Here is an 18,673-nt window from a genome sequence, read left to right as displayed (position 1 = left end):
ACTAAAGATCAGCTCAACTGTAAAGAAAGTCTCTGACTTTCAAGAACTCAGCACATCAATATGTGTTGCACAATCAGCCCACTGATGTGTGTAATCCTTTATTTTCCCAACAATATGTTTTTTTTTTAGATATATCAATGAATTATATATACCAATTGTTATCTCTTAGTAACTTTTGTTTTTAAATTCTAGAAACCAAGTAATAAAAAAATCAACCTGTCTGGCTATGGGGTTGAACTTGCTATTAAAGACACTGAATACAAGGCAATGGATGATACCCAAGTTGAAGGTACATTGGATTATGAAATATTGATTAATTGTATATACAGTAATGATTCTGCAATAGAAATGGGTATTAGCTTTCATGTATATAGTTGTTAGTGGAGGTTTTTCTTTGTCCTGAGGCTGTTTATTCGATTTGTCAAGATTTCGATTTCACCCCTTTATGACATGCGCTGCGGGATGTGCATTCCTGCTAACCGACGTAGGAGTATGGAGCTATGATCCCGCTGGCTCTCTAGTAGAGCTGGCACTATCATAAGCAGGTGTCCGCTATATAAGACAGCCTGCAGTAACTCCCACGATCGGTGATAGCATAGATCGCCTGTGTTTAACCCCTCTGATGAAACTGTCAGTAGTGACAGCAACATCGATCGGCTTGCTCCCTCTCTGCTCTGATCGGCACAACACAATTGTGGTTGCGTTGTGCCGACGGTCTCCATTGTGACCCCAGGTCGAAAAATGGCAGTGGGGTCACCCAGGTACGGTGGTCTGTATGTTCCTCCTGTTAGCAGGAGCTGACAGACCTCCCTATATGTGATTCACTGATCTAATACCCTGCAACGCAAAAGCATTGCAGAGTATGTTAGATCAGCTATCAGGGTAGGGAAAGTTGATGTCCCATACTGGGACAAGGTGTAAGTTAAAATTAAAAAAAAAATAAAGAACAAAGCGAAAAGAAGAAAATATTATACCAATAAATACATATATTAATGTGAAAACAAAATTAAACAAATAAAATACAATGTCAGAGAACCAACAGGGAGAATCACGCAGATCTCCCGGCTAGTACCAATATGTCAGGGATCAACACTCTACTGCATCCAATCGTCAGGACAATTACGCAATTGACTGAGTGATAGACGAGGCTGCAGCTGATTTCACTACTAGGCCAGTTATTGGGGAACTCACAGTGAGCATATAGTGTGTACACCTCCAATTCCAGCGCGTGGAATAGATATATATATACCCGGTACGATGACTGCCAAACTCCAGAATAACAAAAGGAACTAGCTATACAGGCCCATTGTACACCTGTTACAGATAGCGTATTGCCTCAGGTGCAGTTGTGTGGAAGTCACACAAAATATTAAATATGACTCTAATAGCACCACAACTTCATTCACCAATGTTATGCAACATATATTTGTATTTTAAGATAATTATATATTGATCACATTACTTTCTGTGGGTGACAAAACTTTTGTCTTGCCAAAATCTGACTGTTCTGTGTTCATTAAATGATCAATATTTCAGCATTGATGCCAATTTATTTTCTTTACCTAAACCAAATTTGGGAGGGTTTCAGCTTTCAAAAGAGTAATTTATCAGTGACAAAACTTCTGTCAGGGAGTGTACATACCCCGGCAGAATTTTTCCTTTCTTGGCCTTGTTTCAGAGAATATGAATGATGATAAAAAAAACTTTTTCTCCACTCATGGTTATTGGTTGGGTGAAGCCATTTATTGTCAAACTACTGTGTTTCCTCTTTTTAACCCCTTTCTGTCAGTAACAGTACATAGCTGTGCCCTGGGACTTATGGTCCAGCTACGTATTATTACGCGCGCTGCAATCGTGCCCGCACACAAGCGGTGCGGGGCGATCGCTGCCGGGTGTCAGCTGATTTTTTTTTTTTTTTTCTTTGTTTTTTTTTTTACCCCACCTGATGAAGACGGCTTAGACCGTCGAAACGCGTTGTGGCAGTGGTATTGGAGGAAGAATAAAGGTCGGTTATCATCTATTAAATTGTCCAGTATTCCTTTGGCGCTCCCTGAGAACGCTGCACCATTGTTTACATGTGAAATATCTCCATACGGTGCCAAAGCGGCAGGAGCAGCCTGGCATATTTGGATGTTTGAGGACCTGCGGTTATCCAACCTCCGGGATAAACAACTGAGGACCTGCGGTGACGTGGTATCCGGTCCGGCAGGATTGCGTGACCACTCGAGGAGCACGGAGTTGCAATGCAAACACCGACAGGACGGTATTACAAATAGAGAGAGGCGACCCGGAGCCTCATTAATCACACTCTTAATCTTGGTTGTGTAGACGTACACAACCATCACAGGTGAGTGCACTGGCACTTTTTAATTTATATAAATAGCCCTGTGAGTCTACACATGCGCCCTTTCCCTTTTCTTTTTGCTGGTGTCAGCTGATTGTCACAGCTGACACCTGGTGCTATGTGCTGGGAGCGGTCCCGCACTGCTGCCGGCACATTAACCCCCGCAGTGCTGCTATCGAAGTCGATCGCAGCATTGCGGTGGCAAGGGGGGAGGTGATCGGTATACTCACCTCTCCTGCCGGCGTCCAGCGATGTCTGCGGCGGCTTCCGGATGTTGCCATGACGACCCGATGTCGTCATGACAACATCTGGGTCACCAGGAGGCAGGACGTTCCTTTGATCATGCGCAGTGCGTGACCAAAGTAATGTCTCCCCTGTGTGCAGCGCTGACAGGCTGCATGACAAAGCGAGCTGCTGCACTCTATGCTATGCAGCCGATCAGGCTGCAAAAAGTGAAAGTTCCATAGTGGGACAATGTGTAAAAGTAAAAAAAAAAAAGGAGAAAAGTGAAAGAAAAAATTGTAAAAATATAAAAAAAAAAAAGAAAAAAATAATCCCCAAAAAATAAAAATATATTGAACCCATAATATTTATTTATTATGAAAAAAAAAATAAACCAATAAAAGTACACATATTTGGTATCGCCACGTCCGGAACGACCTGATCTATAAAACTGTCCCACTAGTTAACCCCTTTAGTGAACACGGTAAAAGAAAATAAATAAAAAACGAAGCAAAAAACAATGCTTTATCATCATACCGCCAAACAAAAAATAGAATAACACGCGATCAAAAAGACGAATGTAAATAAAAATGGTACAGCTAAAAACGTCATCTTGTCCCGCAAAAAAACAAGCCACCACACAGCTCCATTGTTCGAAAAAAAAAAAGTTATAGCTCTCAGAATAAAACGATACAAAAAAATTATTGTTTCTAGAAAATCGTTTTTATTGTGTAAAAGCGGCAAAACATAAAAAAAACTATATAAATGCGGTACCGCTGTAAACGTATTGACCCGAAGAATAACGCTGCATTATCAATTTTACCACACGTGGAACGGCATAAAAAAAACGCAAAAAAACAATTCCTGAATTGTTGGTTTTTGTTTATTCTGCCTCCCAAAAATCTGAATAGAAAACGATCAAAAAATGTCACGTGCCCGAAAATGGTACCAATAAAAACGTCAACTTGTCCCGCAAAAAACAAGCCATCACATGACTCTGTCGGCCAAAATATGGAAAAATTATAGCTCTCAAAATATGGTGATGCAAACACTAGTCTTTGCAAAAAAAAGCGTCTTTTAGTGTGACAGCTGTCAGTCATAAAAACCCGATATGAATCTGGTATTGCTGTAATCGCACCGACCCGAAGAATTAAAGTCATCTAATCACTTATACCACGTGAGGAATGGTGTAAAAAAATAAACTCTAGGGTTAGGGTTGGGCTAGGGTTAGGGTTGGGGTTGTATTAGGGTTGGGGTTTTTTCAAAAGTAAAGAAAAAAAAAAATGATGACAATATGGCGACCAGTGTTGAGCGCAAGTGCTCGCTACTTGAGTTTGCATCGGGTGCTCGAGTATGCACTGAGTATCGCAGGTGCTCGAGTGACATGCTCGAGTCTCTGCCCCATATGCTTCGCGGCCAAAAAAAACGTTGCTGGGATCGCCTGCCATGCACAAGCGATCCCCGCATGTTCTTTTTTTGGGTGTCTAATAACCGTGAAACATGCGGGCAGGGACTCGAGCATGTCACTCGAGCACACTTGATACATGGTGCATACCTGAGTAACCGATGCAAACTCAAGTAGCGAGCACTTGCGCTCAAGACTAATGACAACTTATTCAATATGTTGACCTAATGTTATCAAATTCTGTCTTACCTTTGGGTTCAAAATGTACACTATACCCCTTGATAAAATTCTTGAGTGGTCTAGTTTCCAAAATGGGGTCACTAGTGGGGGGTTTCCACTATTTCGGCACATCAGGGGCTCCCGAAATGTGACATGGCGTCCGCTCTTGATTCCAGGCAATTTTGCGTTCAAAAAGTCACACAGTGCTCCTTCCCTTCTGAACCCTGACGTGCGCCCAAACAGTGTATTTTCCCCACATATGGGGTATTGGCGTACTCAGGAGAAATTGTACAACAGTTTTTAGGTTCCATTTTCTCCTCTTACCCTTGTGAAACTAAAAAAATTGGGTCAAAAAGATTGTTTTTGTGGAAAAAGTTAGATTTTTTATTTTCACGGCTTCATGTTCTAAACTTCTGTGAAGCACCTGGGGGATAAGGTGCTCACCACACATCTAGATAAGTTCCCTCAGGGGTCTAGTTTCCAAAATGGTGTCACTTGTGGAGGTTTTCCACTGTTTAGGCACATCAGGGGCTCTCCAAACGCAACATGGCGTCCGCTAATTATTCAAGCAAATTTTACATTCAAAAAGTCAAATGGCGCTCCTTCCCTTCTGAGCCCTGCTGTGCGCCCAAACAGTGTTTTTTCCCCACGTATGGGGTATCTGCGTACTCAGGGAAAATTGCACAACAAATTTTGGAGTCCATTTTTTTCCTGTTACCCCTGCAAAAATAAAGAAATTGGGGTCTAAAGCAACATTTTTGTGAAAAAAGTTAAATGTTCATTTTTTTCTTCCCCATTCCAAAAATTCCTGTGAAGCACGTGAAGGGTTAATAAACTTCTTGAATGTGGTTTTGAGCACCTTGAGGGGTGCAGTTTTTAGAATGGTGTCATTTTTGGGTATTTTCTGTCATAAAGGCCCCTCAAAGTCACTTGAAATGTGATGTGGTCCCTAAAAAAAAGGTTTTGTAAATTTTGTTGGAAAAATGAGAAATCGCTGATCAACTTTTAACCCTTATAGCGCACTAATAAAAAAAAATTTTTGTTCCAAAATTGTGCTGATGGAAAGTAGATATGTGGGAAATGTTATTTATTAACTATTTTGTGTAACATATCTCTCTGATTTAACGGAATAAAAATTCAAATTTTGAAAATTGTGAAATTTTCTAAATTTTCACCAAATTTCCAATTTTTTCACAAATAAACGCAAGTGATATCGAAGAAATTTTACCACTATCATGAAGTACAATATGTCACGAAAACCAGTCTCTCAGAATCAGCAAGATCTGTTGAAGCGATTCAGAGTAATTACCTCATAAAGTGACAGTGGTCAGAATTGTAAAAATTGGCCTCGTCATTAACGTGCAAACCACCCTGGGGGGTAAAGGGGTTAAATCTTAATGACAACCAAAATCAAAAGTTCACATACCCTGGTGATTTTGGCCTGATAACATGCACAGAATTTGATACACACGGATTTGAATGTGTACTAAAGGTAACATCCTCACATGTGACCTGTTTGCTTGTAATCGGTGTGTGTGTATAAAAGCTGAGTGAGTTTCTGGGATCCAGACAGACTCTTGCATCTTTCATCCAGCCACTGCCGATTCTGGTTTGTGAGTCATGGGGAAAGCAAAAGAATTGTCAACGGATCTACAGGAAAAGGTGGTTGAACCGTATAACACAGGAAAGGGATACAACAAAATATCCAAGGAATTGATAATGCCAGTCAGCAGCATTCAAACTGTGATTAACAAATGGAAAATCAGGGGCTCTGTAAAAACCTAACCGCGGTCAGGTAGACCAACAAAAATTTCAGCCACAGCTGCCAGGAAAATTGTTCGGGATGCAAAGAAAAACCCACAAATAACATAACCTGAAATTCAGGACTCTGAAAACTAGCGGTGTGGCTGTTTCAAGATGCACAATAAGAAGGCACATGAAGAAAAATGGGCTGCATGGTTGAGTCGCCAGAAGAAAGCCATTACTGCGCAAATGCCACAAAGTATCTTGCCTACAATACACCAAATAGCACAGAGACAAGCCTCAAAACTTCTGGAACAAGGTAATTTGGAGTGATGAGACCAAAATTGAACTTTTTGGCCACAACCATAAACTTTACATTTGGAGAAAGGTCAACAAGGAATATGATGAAAGGAACACCATTCCTAAAGTAAAGCACGGAGGTGGATCATTGATGTTTTGGGGATATGTGAGCTACAAAGGCACAGGAAACTTGGTAAAAGTTGAAGGAAAGATGAATGCAGCATGTTATCAGCAAATACTGGAGGCAAATTTGCGCTCATCAGCCCGGAAGCTGCTCATGGGACGTACTTGGACGTTCCAACATGACAACGATCCAAAACACAAGGCCAAGTCGACCTGTCTTTGGCTACAGAAGAAAAAAGTGAAGGTTCTGGAGTGGCCATCTCAGTCAGCTGACCTCAATATCATTGAGCCACTCTGGGGAGATCTCAAGCACGCAGTTCATACTAGACAGCCCAGGAATTTAAAGGAACTGTAGGCTTTTTGCCAAGAAGAATGGGCAGCTTTACCATCTGAGAAAATAGAGAACCTCATCCACAACTACCACAAAAGACTTCAAGCTGTCATTGATGTTAGAGGGGGCAATATACGGTATTAAGAACTGGGGTATGTGAACTTATGATCAGGGTCATTTGGATGGTTTTGGTTGTCATTAAGATTTAAAAAGAGAAAACACAGTAGTTTGACAATAAATGGCTTCACCCAACCAATAACCATGAGTGGAGAAAAAGGTTTTTTGTTATCATTCATATTCTCTGAAACAAGGCCAAGAAAGGAAAAATTCTGCCGGGTTATGTAAACTTTTGCGCACAACTGTATATGTTTACCTGATGGAGTTGTGCTATCCAAATATGAGCATCCAATATGTGGTTTCAGTTATGGACTGCAGCCGACCTAGTGGAACATGGATAAGTCCTCCAATGGAGTTCCAGCGTCAATGAAATTAGGGAAAAAAAAAACAGATAATGGCTCTTCCACCACCAATATATACTTCAACAATTGTAAGTATACAGTTCAAACCAGAAGTTTACATACACTATTTAAAAAGACACATATACAAAACATATGTTTTAGGTCAATTACAATTACGATAATTTTTAATATTTGCCAAATGCCAGAATAATGAGAGGGAGAACATGTGTTTTAAGGCATTTTTCTTACTTACTGCAAAGTCAAAAGTTTACATACACTAAGATTACTATGCCTTTAAACAATTCTGGACTACCCATATGATGTCATGTGTTTGGAAGGTTTTTTGTCAACATCTGAGTTAAATAGAGACACACCTGTGGACGTATTTTAATGCACACCTGAAACACACTACTTCTTTGTGTAGAATCATGGGAAAGTCTAAAGAAATCAGCCAAGATATCAGAAAGAGAATTGTGGACTTGCACAAGTCTGGCTCATCCTTGGGTAGAATTTCAAGATACCTGAAGGTGCCTCGTTCATCTGTAAAAACAATTATACGCTAGTACAAACAAGATGGGAATGTCCAGCCAACATACCGCTCAGGAAGGAGACTTGTTCTGTGTCCCAGAGATGAACGTGCTTTGGTCCGACATGTGCATATCAACCCAAGAATAAAAGTAAAAGACCTTGTGAAGATGATGGCGGAAGCTGATAAGATTGTGTCAATATCCACAATGAAACGAGTACTGTATCAACATGGGCTGAAAGGCCATTCTGCCAGGAAGAAGCCATTACTCCAAAAGAAACATAAAAAAGCCAGATTAATGTTTGCAAATGCACACAGGAACAAAGACCTTAATTTTTGGAGACATGTCATGTGGTCTGATGAAACTAAAATTTAACTTTTTGGGCATAATGACCATTGTTACATTTGGAGGAAAATGGGAGAAGCTTGGAAGCCTAAGCCTAAGAACACCATCCCAACTGTGAAACATGGTGGTGGCAGCATTATGTTGTGGGGTTATTTTGCTGCAGGAAGGACTAGTGCACTTGACAAAATAGATGGCATCATGAGAAAAGAAGATTATGTGGCATTACTGAAACAACATCTCAAGACATCAGCCAGGAAGTTAAAGCTTGGGCAGAAATGGGTCTTCCAAATGGACAATGACCCGAAGCATACTGCCAAAATGGTAACAGAGTGGCTTAAGGATAACAAAGTCAATGTTTTGGAGTGGCCATCACAAAGCCCTAATCACAGTCCTATTGAAAATTTATGGGCAAAGCTGAAAAGGCAGGTGCGAGAAAGGCAACCTACAAACCTGGATCAGTAACACCAGTTTTGTCAGGAGGAATAAGCCCAAATTCTGACCAACTATTGTGAGAAGCTTGTGGAAGGATATCCCAAACGTTTGACCCAAGTCATTCAGTTTAAGGACAATCGTACCAAATACTAGTGAAATGTATGCAAACTTTTGACTTTGCAGTAAGTAATAAAAATGCCTTAAAACATTCTCTCTCTCTCTTTCTCTTTTTCTCATTATTGTCATTATTCTGGCATTTGGCAAATATTAAAAATGATGGTAATCCTAATTGACTTAAAACAGGAAAGGTTTATTTTGATTTCATATCAGATATTGAGAAAAACATGCATATGTGTCTTTTTATGTAGTGTATGTAAACTTCTGGTTTCAACTGTATGCATAATGAGAATACATTAAATAGACCCGCTAAAAGATTCCTGTTGGTGAATGATTTGGGGGGCCTGGACAGGTCCAATTGGTGCAAAAAAAAAAAAAAAAAAAAGCATTAATCAAGCAGCTAATTGATTAACAATATTTATACCAATTGGAGCCGTTCAGGCCCCCCAAATCCTTCACCAACAGGAATCTTTTAGCATGCTTCTATATTCATTATGTATAAAAAATTATTATTATTTTTTTTTTTAATGTGTGATTACTTCTGCCTGGCTGTTGTGATGCCATTTCCCTGGTGATGAATTGAAAGTGCATGAAGTTGTCATCATGCAAGACCTTAGTTTTAATCAAAATGCTTTTGAATATACAGTACAGACCAAAAGTTTGGACACACCTTCTCATTTAAAGATTTTTCTGTATTTTCATGACTATGAAAATTGTACATTCACACTGAAGGCATCAAAACTATGAATTAACACATGTGGCATTATATACTTAACAAAAAAATCTGAAACAACTGAAAATATGTCTTATATTCTAGGTTATTCAAAGCAGCCACCCTTTGCTTTGATGACTGCTTTGCACACTCTTTGCATTCTCTTGATGAGCTTCAAAAGGTAGTCACCGGAAATGGTCTACCAACAATCTTGAAGAAGTTCCCAGAGATGCTTAGCACTTGTTAGCCCTTTTGCCTTCACTCTGCGGACAAGCTCACCCCAAACCATCTCCATTGGCTTCAGGTCTGGTGATTGTGGAGGCCAGGTCATCTGGCGTAGCACCTCATCACTCTCCCTGTTGGTCAAATAGCCCTTACACAGCCTGGAGGTGTGTTTGGGGTCATTGTCCTGTTGAAAAATAAATGATGGTCCAACTAAACGCAAAACGGATGGAATAGCATGCCGCTGCAAGGTGCTGTGGTAGCCATGCTGGTTCAGTATGCCTTCAATTTTGAATAAATCCCCAACAGTGTCACCAGCAAAGCACCCCCACACCATCACACCTCCTCCTCCATGCTTCACGGTGGGAACCAGGCATGTAGAGTCCATCCGTTCACCTTTTCTGCGTCACACAAAGACGCGGTGGTTGGAACCAAAGATCTCAAATTTGGACTCATCAGACCAAAGCACAGATTTCCACTGGTCTAATGTCCATTCCTTGTGTTCTTTAGCCCAAACAAGTCTCTTCTGCTTGTTGCCCTTCCTTAGCAGTGGTTTCCTAGCAGCTATTTTACCATGAAGGCCTGCTGCACAAAGTCTCCTCTTAACAGTTATTGTAGAGATGTGTCTGCTGCTAGAACTCTGTGTGGCATTGACCTGGTCTCTAATCTGAGCTGCTGTTAACCTGCGATTCCTGAGGCTGATGACTCGGATAAACTTATCCTCAGAAGCAGAGGTGACTCTTGGTCTTCCTTTCCTGGGGCGGTCCTCATGTGAGCCAGTTTCTTTGTAGCGCTTGATGGTTTTTGCAACTGCACTTGGCGACACTTTCAAAGTTTTCCCAATTTTTCAGACTGACTGACCTTAATTTCTTAAAGTAATGATGGCCACTCATTTTTCTTTACTTTGACAGCCGGCTTTTGCAGCTATCAGTGTTGAATTGGCTGTCAGTCAGTGTCGGGATGTTGTTACAGTCCACTGCTCACTATGTATTGATTGGTGACTGAAAGCCGGAGGCTGCCGGAATGAATAAAGTTCATTTTCTCCTGGCAGCTGGGGTTTCAGTGCGGTGCTTGCACGACTTTAGAACGCTACTAACCTGCAGGTTATAGCATTTTCTGACTGACAGGTTCCCTTTAAACCTATGAAACTATGACAAATACTCTCGTCTATAGGACTATATAGAGGAGAGAAGAAAAACAAAACACAGGTACAAAATGTCAAGATTTGGCATGGTAAATTTCAGTGTAACGTGACTCATTTTCCCTCCAGCACCACTCGAATGTCTCCTTATATACATCATAGCATTGTTATTTTGTAAAAAGAAAAAGAAATGAAACCTTAATAGAACGCAGATCAGGGTTTCCAGAGAATATAAGGAAACTGCCATGTCTGTTAGTTCTAATTGGTGAGATTTTATTGTATATGAATATTTTCCATACGTATAGCACTCAAGACAATGTCTATACATTTTCAGCTTGCTTTTGTGTTGTAGAAACTCCTGCCTATGTATTTTTGTTCTGGGAGCTTCAGTGACCTTTTATGTACAATCAATTTTCAGTTACAGTTTTTGCCTAATAATGTGGTGTGTCCAAAAGTCTTATAGACCAAAACCAAAGATTGCAGTAAATCAGATGTAAATTACTTTCTGCCTCGCAAAGCACTGGATCAAATCAAAATGCTCATGTTTTGTCTACTAGAAGAGAGCAGTCAGCCCTTTAGAAAGGACACAGAAGGACACTGAATTCTTGACACATTAGGCTTCACTGTTACTGTAATTATGTTCACTGTGCCTTGTTCTGACAAGTTCTTCAACTCTTATGTACTGACGATTCTTCCCAGATGCTAACCCCCTGCTACATGATATTTTCTACATAATCATGTGCATTCGCTCGTCTTCAGTATTCATTTTCTGCCATGATTCTTTGCGGCGCTGCCCTTTTCAGATTGGTAGGCATTCGTGTGCTTTGCTACCCTCTGGTGAAGCTCTTTAAAACTTTTAATAAGTTGTTTTGTTAGCACCTCTAAAAAGTCTTGTCTTGTTAAAACGTACCTCTCTGGATAGCGTTTGCTTTATCCTGTTTATGCTATGCACATTCCTTTTGTAGAAAATAATCGTAAACTTCATTGATGTAACAGAGTTGTCTGGGATTTTAGGAAATTTATGGAAGAGTGGGTAATGCTCTAATATTAAAAAATAACAATTAAAGGGAATCTGTTTTGCTACCTCATCTGAGAGCAGCATAATGTAGGGACAGAGTCCCTGATTCCAACCATGTATCACTTAGTTTACTGGATGAAGCAGTTGTGATAGTCAGAGATTTTGGATGTAGCAGAGCCCAGAAAGTAACCCTGCCCACGCCACAGTTTTCTATGTATACTGTATATTGACAGAAAGCTGCTAATCAGTGCTGTGAGCGTGGTTGGACCACATGGCACATGAGCAGTGTTAACCTCCTGCTGATAACACTGTATTGAAATAGTTGAAGTCAGTGTCTCAGCCCCTACCTCATGCTGCCCTCAGATTAAGTAGCGAAAACCTACCGACAGTTTCCCTTTAATTATTAGTTGAATCTTCCGCCACTCCATCTTCCACGTGGTCCCCACTAGCATACTCTGACAGGCCCACAGGGGAAAATGGTCTATTTCCCGGTGGGCCTCTGTGCAGGAGTGGGCTCTCATTCTTCTGCTTGAGGATTACTTGGCACTGTACACTTGATAGACTATATATTGGCATGACATAAAGGAACAGTCGCAGAACACCCACTATCCTCCCTCTCCAGTCCCGCCTTACCCAACATTGCTGCATGGGCTATTTCCCCATCAATCGTCTTGCAACTTCTTGCTGTTGCCTAAAGGGGTTCTCTAGGTATGATATGGATGGACTATCTTTATAAGGCCACGTTCAGTTTTTGGTCAGTATTTTACATCAGTATTTGTAAACCCAAATCAGGAGTGGAACAATCAGGGGAGAAGTATAATAGAAACACGTCACCACTTCTGTATTTTTCACCCACTCCTGGTTTTGGCTTATAAATACTGATGTAAAATACTGACCAATCACGGCAGCCATTAATACAGTGTAGGGAGACAAGACATAGCTTTCTGCGCTTTGTGCACTTTGTAGTGGCCTTCCTGGGTGCTGCAATTCCCCTCCTATTGAAGTGAATGGGAGCTGAGCTGCATAACAGCCAATACAGTTTACAGAGCTGTGGTGTGCCAACTCCATATAATGTGCACTGTCTTCTTCCGAGCCGCGGGACCTGCTAACAGCTGATCAATTTTATGATTAAGATTGCTGTTTAACTGCAAAGCACGAGAATCCATTAACTATCAATTTAACGACACTGCAGCATTTATAATAAAATAGCCATCTTCCCATTCACATGTGGAGAATGTCAGCTGGGAGTTTGTAAAGAAGGTCGGGCAATATTTGTCTTTAACTGTAGAGTAGACCCCAGAGTGTATAGTACTTGTTGGCCATTGGCATCTCAATCCGATTCTGCCCACCAGTAGTGAATGTGATGTCCCATACATAGATTCACATGTCCGCTACAGCAGTAGAATGACATAACTTCTACATCAACTAAGGAATGTGCTCCTCGGACCTGTGGGGTTATCACAAAACTCGACCAGACTTCAATCACAGAACAATAAAACTTTCACACTCCTTATCTATGAACTGCTATAATATATACGGCCACAACATTTTATCCCTCTCCCATACTCATAGTTCTGCTTTACGTCACTTGTCTCATCTATTGCATTATTTCTGTGTCTTGCTGTGTATAAATATGTGACTCTTCATATTTTGTGTTATACTAATGCCTGATGAAGAGACCGGAGTAGTCTTGAAAGCTTGCAATTTGTTACCTTTTAGTGGCTAACTGAAAAGATGGTATCAACCACTGAGGACTCTCAAATCTAAATATTGTTTAGAATAACATTTTAATGACACCACTTTTCATCATTTAAATGTGTTGCTGGGAGAAAACCTGCCCTTTTCCTTTATACATTGTAAAAGGTTTGTTCATATTTATGTGCTTATTTTTACCATCTGTGGATAGGGCATTGAAAGCCCAATCCACATGTATTGTACTGTAACTTTCTGTGGGTTTTCAGCATGGAATCTACCCTGTAAATCCTGCTATTGTCTTGACATACCCGAATAGATCATTGAGTATGTATTTAATTTCTTTGAGCCAGTAAATGTCTTCTACCGCTATAGGAATCACAACGTCTAGTAGCTGCTGACTGACATGTTGTTTTCTGATTTGTAAATGCAGCCACCAATTCTACTGATAAGTCATTTGATGGAATCGCAGAAGACGTTCAAGGATTTTACTTTGACAAACTGATGTAAGTTAACAAACTGCCAATTATGGTATATCAGTGCATCGGCTGTGGAATATTGTAAAGCGGTATGATTGTGATTGACCGGTATGAGATGATTTTTTCTTTTATCTATATTTTTTAAAATTGTGCTATAGAAATCCGAATGTATATATGTTACATTTGACAGACACTTGGCAGACTCTTTCTGCACAATCTATGTAGGTAAAGCTGAGCTCTGACATGATTTGTCATTTTATTATCAGGCGGACTGAATAGTTTACTTGTAAGGGGGTTTTTCAGGCTGCAAAGAAAAGTCTGCAGTTACTCTGTGTGATTGCAGGCTGCTAGTGATGAGCGAGCATGCTCGTTACTCGAGAAGATTTACGAGCATGCTCGGGTGTTTACTGAGTATATTCTGCGTGCTCGAATGTACTGTTTGAGTCACTTCGTGTTCATGATTTGCCACTGTTTGACAGCTTTAATACATGTGAGGAATGCCTATTTGTTAGGCATTCCTCACATGTATTAAAGCGGTCAAACAGTCGCAAATCATGCACACGGAGTGACTCAAACATAACATTCGAGCACGCCGCAAATACTCGGCGAGCACCCGATCATGCTCGCCGAAAGGGTTAACAGAACATGCTCCCTCATCACTACAGGCTGCCAAATCGGGACTGTGTGCAATGTGAGAATTGTCCAGATCCCCTTTATTTGCAGTGTGAGTGGGCAGTCATGTGACCTTATGTATGCAATTTGCACTCTTGCGGTCATGTGTCCACTTAGTCTCAACTGCTACTCTCAATAGAGCATTGAGGGAAGCAGAAGAGTCTAGTCTGCATGGGATCACAGGTACGCAAATTGCATACATGCAGTCACATGATTGACCACTTGTGCTATAAATACAGGGGAATCGTGCATTGTACACTGTCGAGTTTTGGAAGTCTGCAGTCACTTACATTGACTGCAGACCTTTAGTTTCAGCCCAGATAACAGTTTAAGCAGATCAGGTACTGTGTAATTCAATACCAAAATGGAGGCCAATGTATTATTACATGATTATGAGAATGCGTCTACATAAAATACAGGAATTATATTGCTTATTTATATAATTTAACCTCAAGAGGTGAAAAAAAACACTGCATACTTGCAGGAGATTTCTGGACTGGGTTGTGGCTACCCCCCTTATCAAATACATCAAATCATTTACTAACCCAAAAATTCTACTCCAGTGCATTTCTGGCACCGCGTAAGGAGGGGCACACCACTTACTAAAGGCCCCGAGGTGCACCTCTTAATGCATTTAGCACCATGTACTCTACCAAGAACGTCATAGCGCGAGTTTGCAGTCTTGAATCAGCCCCGATGAGTCTAAAATAGCCCAGTGACCAGTGTGAAATTTGCAAGATTACTAATTTTTTTTTTTATAAAGGTTTTGATATAAAAAAATAAATATAACATCACCCAAAAAAATGTAAAATAATACAAAAACCTTATTAAACAAAATATAATTTTCTTAGGACACTATACTTTTAAGTCTTCAAGGTTCAAATTATAAGACAGAAAATGAACATATATTCTGTTATTTCAGCCTTTAATCATTTACTGTATTACACTACTCTAAAAGAATGGTAAATTGCACTGATTCACTAGCCAGGGGTTCTAGTCTTGCATATTGTTTAAAAGCATCGTTCACATGCTGCAGATTCTCTTGCAATTGTTCAGATGAATCGGAAATTACTGTATTTAAATAAATATTACTGATTTTCTGCCTCAGAAATATTTGCAGCTAACTCTGCAGTTTGTGAAACTACCTTTAATGAGACATGTAAATTAAGAAGACGAGTTTTGCATTACATTTCAAACTTTTATAGTGGCAATAATTCTTATCCATTTTTGGATTGTTGTCAATTGGAAACTGATAATGTGGTCTAGTGATCCCATCGGTATGGTAACTTGTATTTAAAGCCTTTCGTTTCTTTTTGTTTTTCAAGACAAATGTACCCTGATCTCAAAGACAATTTGGTTGAATTCCGAAAACATCTTATTGAAAGCACTAATGAGATGGTGCCATTAAAAGTCTGGGAGTTGCAAGGTAAGTTCTGTGTCTTCATCTAAAGATTGCTGGTACTGTAAATGTATAGAAAATATTGCAACAAGCCTCTAATAACTCTTGGCTCTATTTCTTGTTTCTGTCAAAATGTTTGTGTATGGGCATATGTTGGCCATAATGCCAGAGATCACCCAAGGTGCTAGTCTTGCAAAATGCAGAACTCAGAAGAAGATCATAGCAATACTGGGGTTTCTTGGTACATTATTGCAGAGTTTTTTCCCAAAATATAATAGTGATGACCTATCCACAGGATAGGTCCTGAAGATCAGATCGGTTAGTGTTTGACACCCGGCAAATCCCACACAGAAACTTCTTAAATCCGGAGCAGCCGGACGTAAACGCTGAACGGAGCTGAACAGCACAGCTCCATAGATGTGCAGTAGCTGCGTGCCACAACTCGTCTCCTATTTAAGAGAAAAGAAGCTGACCTGCAGTTCTCACCAGCTATGTTTTGAGACAACGGCAATGCAAGGAAATGTAGAAAAATCTCTAGGCACCAGTGTGTGAATTTTACAAAGTTCCAAACCTGCAGCTGTTTAGGATAAGTCGGGTGGTGCAATGCTTAAACACAACATCTGGGCAAAGTTAGAAGATAAATAGAACAGCAGCACTCACCATATCCGTAGAATTGGACATCAGGTGCAACGCTGTTTCATAAAAGCAGGGGAGACATTCGGGGAGAGACAAGTGGACGACGGACATTTCGCGTCTCTGATGCTTCTACGGGTCCAATCTAGAAAGGAAGCTGGAGCTGTGCTGTTCAGGTCCGTTCAGTGTTATGAAACACTGTTGTACCTGACGTCCAATTCTACATGAAATAAAGGACATTTAGCCAATGGATATGGTGAGTGCTGCTGTTCTATTTATCTTTTGAGACAACGGACTGACTTGCTTGAAAAAATCTATAAAGATGTGAATAAAACATCAATTTCATACCGAGCAAATCGGTGGTGTTGTAATCTTGTTCTTAAAAAACACACATGCTCTGTTAATGAGAACCTGTCATGTCCCCAAATTATACTAAACTGCAGGTATAGAGTTAATCTGCAGGTTTAAGGGAATCTATCATCAGGTTTTGGTATGTAATCTGAGGGAAGCATGAGGTAGGGCTGAGCCACTGATGTCAGTGATTTGTCACTTATCAGGCTGTGTGCTGTTGTTTCAATACAAGGTGTGATTTTTATCAGCAGGATATTATCACTGCCGGACTAGGTGCCCATGTGCATCCTGGTCCAACCACTGTCCCAGCACCGATAGCAACTTACTGTTAATAGACAATATACACTGAAATCTATGGTGTGGGTAGGGTTAGATTTCTCAGCTCTGCTGCATAGCTATATCTAAAAACTCTGATTGTATCACAACTGCTGCACCCAGTAAACTAAATGACACAATGTTGGAATCGGGGTCTCTTTCTCTACATTATGCTGCTTTCAGATGAGGTAGCAAAAGCCTGGTGACAGATTCCCTTTTAACCCCTTTACAGCCTGGGGCGTAATAGTACGCACCAGGCTGTCACCCCCTGCTCAGCACGGGCTCCGGCGCTGAGCCCACACTGAACCGGGCACATGTCAGCTGATTTATACAGCTGACATGTGCCCGCAATAGCCGCGTCTGTTAACATGTTAAATGCCGCTGTCAATCTCTGACAGCGGCATTTAACAGCGCCGCGCCGGAAGCTCATCACTTACCCCGACCATCGGTGACCCCGTCACGTGATCGCGGGTCACTGATGGGTGGGCATGACAACCCTGGGTCTGCAGCAGACTCCAGTGGTTGTCATGTACTGATCGCTATGAGCGCCACCTAGTGGTTGGCGCTCATAGCACAGGAGCATTTCTGCTACATAGAGGTGATCTGCTCATCACCTCTATGTAGCAGAGGCGATCGGACAGTTGCTGCTTCTAGTCTCCTATGGAGACTATAGAAGCAAGCAAAAAGTGTAAAAGAAATGTTTTTAAAAATATAAAAAAAATATAAAAGTTTAAATCACCCCCTTTCGTCCCATTCAAAATAAAATAAGAAAAAAAAAACACATACACATATTTGGTATTGCCGTGTTCAGAATCGCCCGATCTATCAAAACGGCGTAACGAGAAAAAAATTCTAAACCCCAGAATTACGTTTTTTTGTCGCCGCAACATTGCAATAAAATGCCATAACGGGCGATCAAAACATCGGATCTACCCCAAAATGGTATCAGTAAAAACTTCAGCTCGGCGCGCAAAAAATAAGCCCTCACCAAGCCCCAGATCCTCAAAAATTGAGACGCTACAGGTCTTGGAAAATGGCACCATTTTTTTTTTAGCAAACTTTGGATTTTTTTTTCACCACTTAAATAAAAAAGAACCTATACATGTTTGGTATCTACAAACTCGTAATGACCTGGAGAATAAGAATGGTAGGTCAGTTTTAGCATTCAGTGAACGAGGTAAAAAAAAAAAAAAAAACATTGTGGTATTGCACTTGTTTTTCAATTTCACCGCACTTGGAATTTTTTTCCCATTTTCCCGTACACAATATGGTAAAACCAGTGATGACGTTCAAAAGTACAACTCGTCCCGCAAAAAATAAGCCATCACACGACCAAAAAATAAAAACGCTATGGCTCTGGGAACAAGGGGAGCAAAAAACGAAAATGCAAAAACTGAAAATACCAGGGTCTTTACGGGGTTAATAGCATTCCAGTGCTGTTCAGCCACTATATTAAAAGTGCAGCTACTGGGA

The 18,673-nt window shown here is 40.5% G+C and overlaps 1 protein-coding gene across 1 annotated transcript in view; it reads left to right on the top strand.

Moving 5' to 3' along the window:
• UGGT2 (UDP-glucose glycoprotein glucosyltransferase 2) overlaps positions 1 to 18,673 on the top strand; it is a 399,382-nt gene that overhangs the window by 69,747 nt on the left and 310,962 nt on the right. The window contains exons 6-8 of the mRNA XM_073664152.1: positions 193 to 289; positions 13,785 to 13,857; positions 15,828 to 15,928. Of these exons, the coding sequence (XP_073520253.1) occupies positions 193 to 289; positions 13,785 to 13,857; positions 15,828 to 15,928 (271 nt within the window). The remainder of the gene's footprint in view (positions 1 to 192; positions 290 to 13,784; positions 13,858 to 15,827; positions 15,929 to 18,673) is intronic.

Source organism: Phyllobates terribilis, unplaced genomic scaffold (assembly GCF_046119375.1).
Source record: "Phyllobates terribilis strain yellow unplaced genomic scaffold, ASM4611937v1 Scaffold_2__4_contigs__length_985480577, whole genome shotgun sequence".
Taxonomy (NCBI): Eukaryota; Metazoa; Chordata; class Amphibia; order Anura; family Dendrobatidae; genus Phyllobates; species Phyllobates terribilis.
Note: the sequence above shows the minus strand (reverse complement) of the source record. Positions and strands in the feature narration are given on the sequence as shown.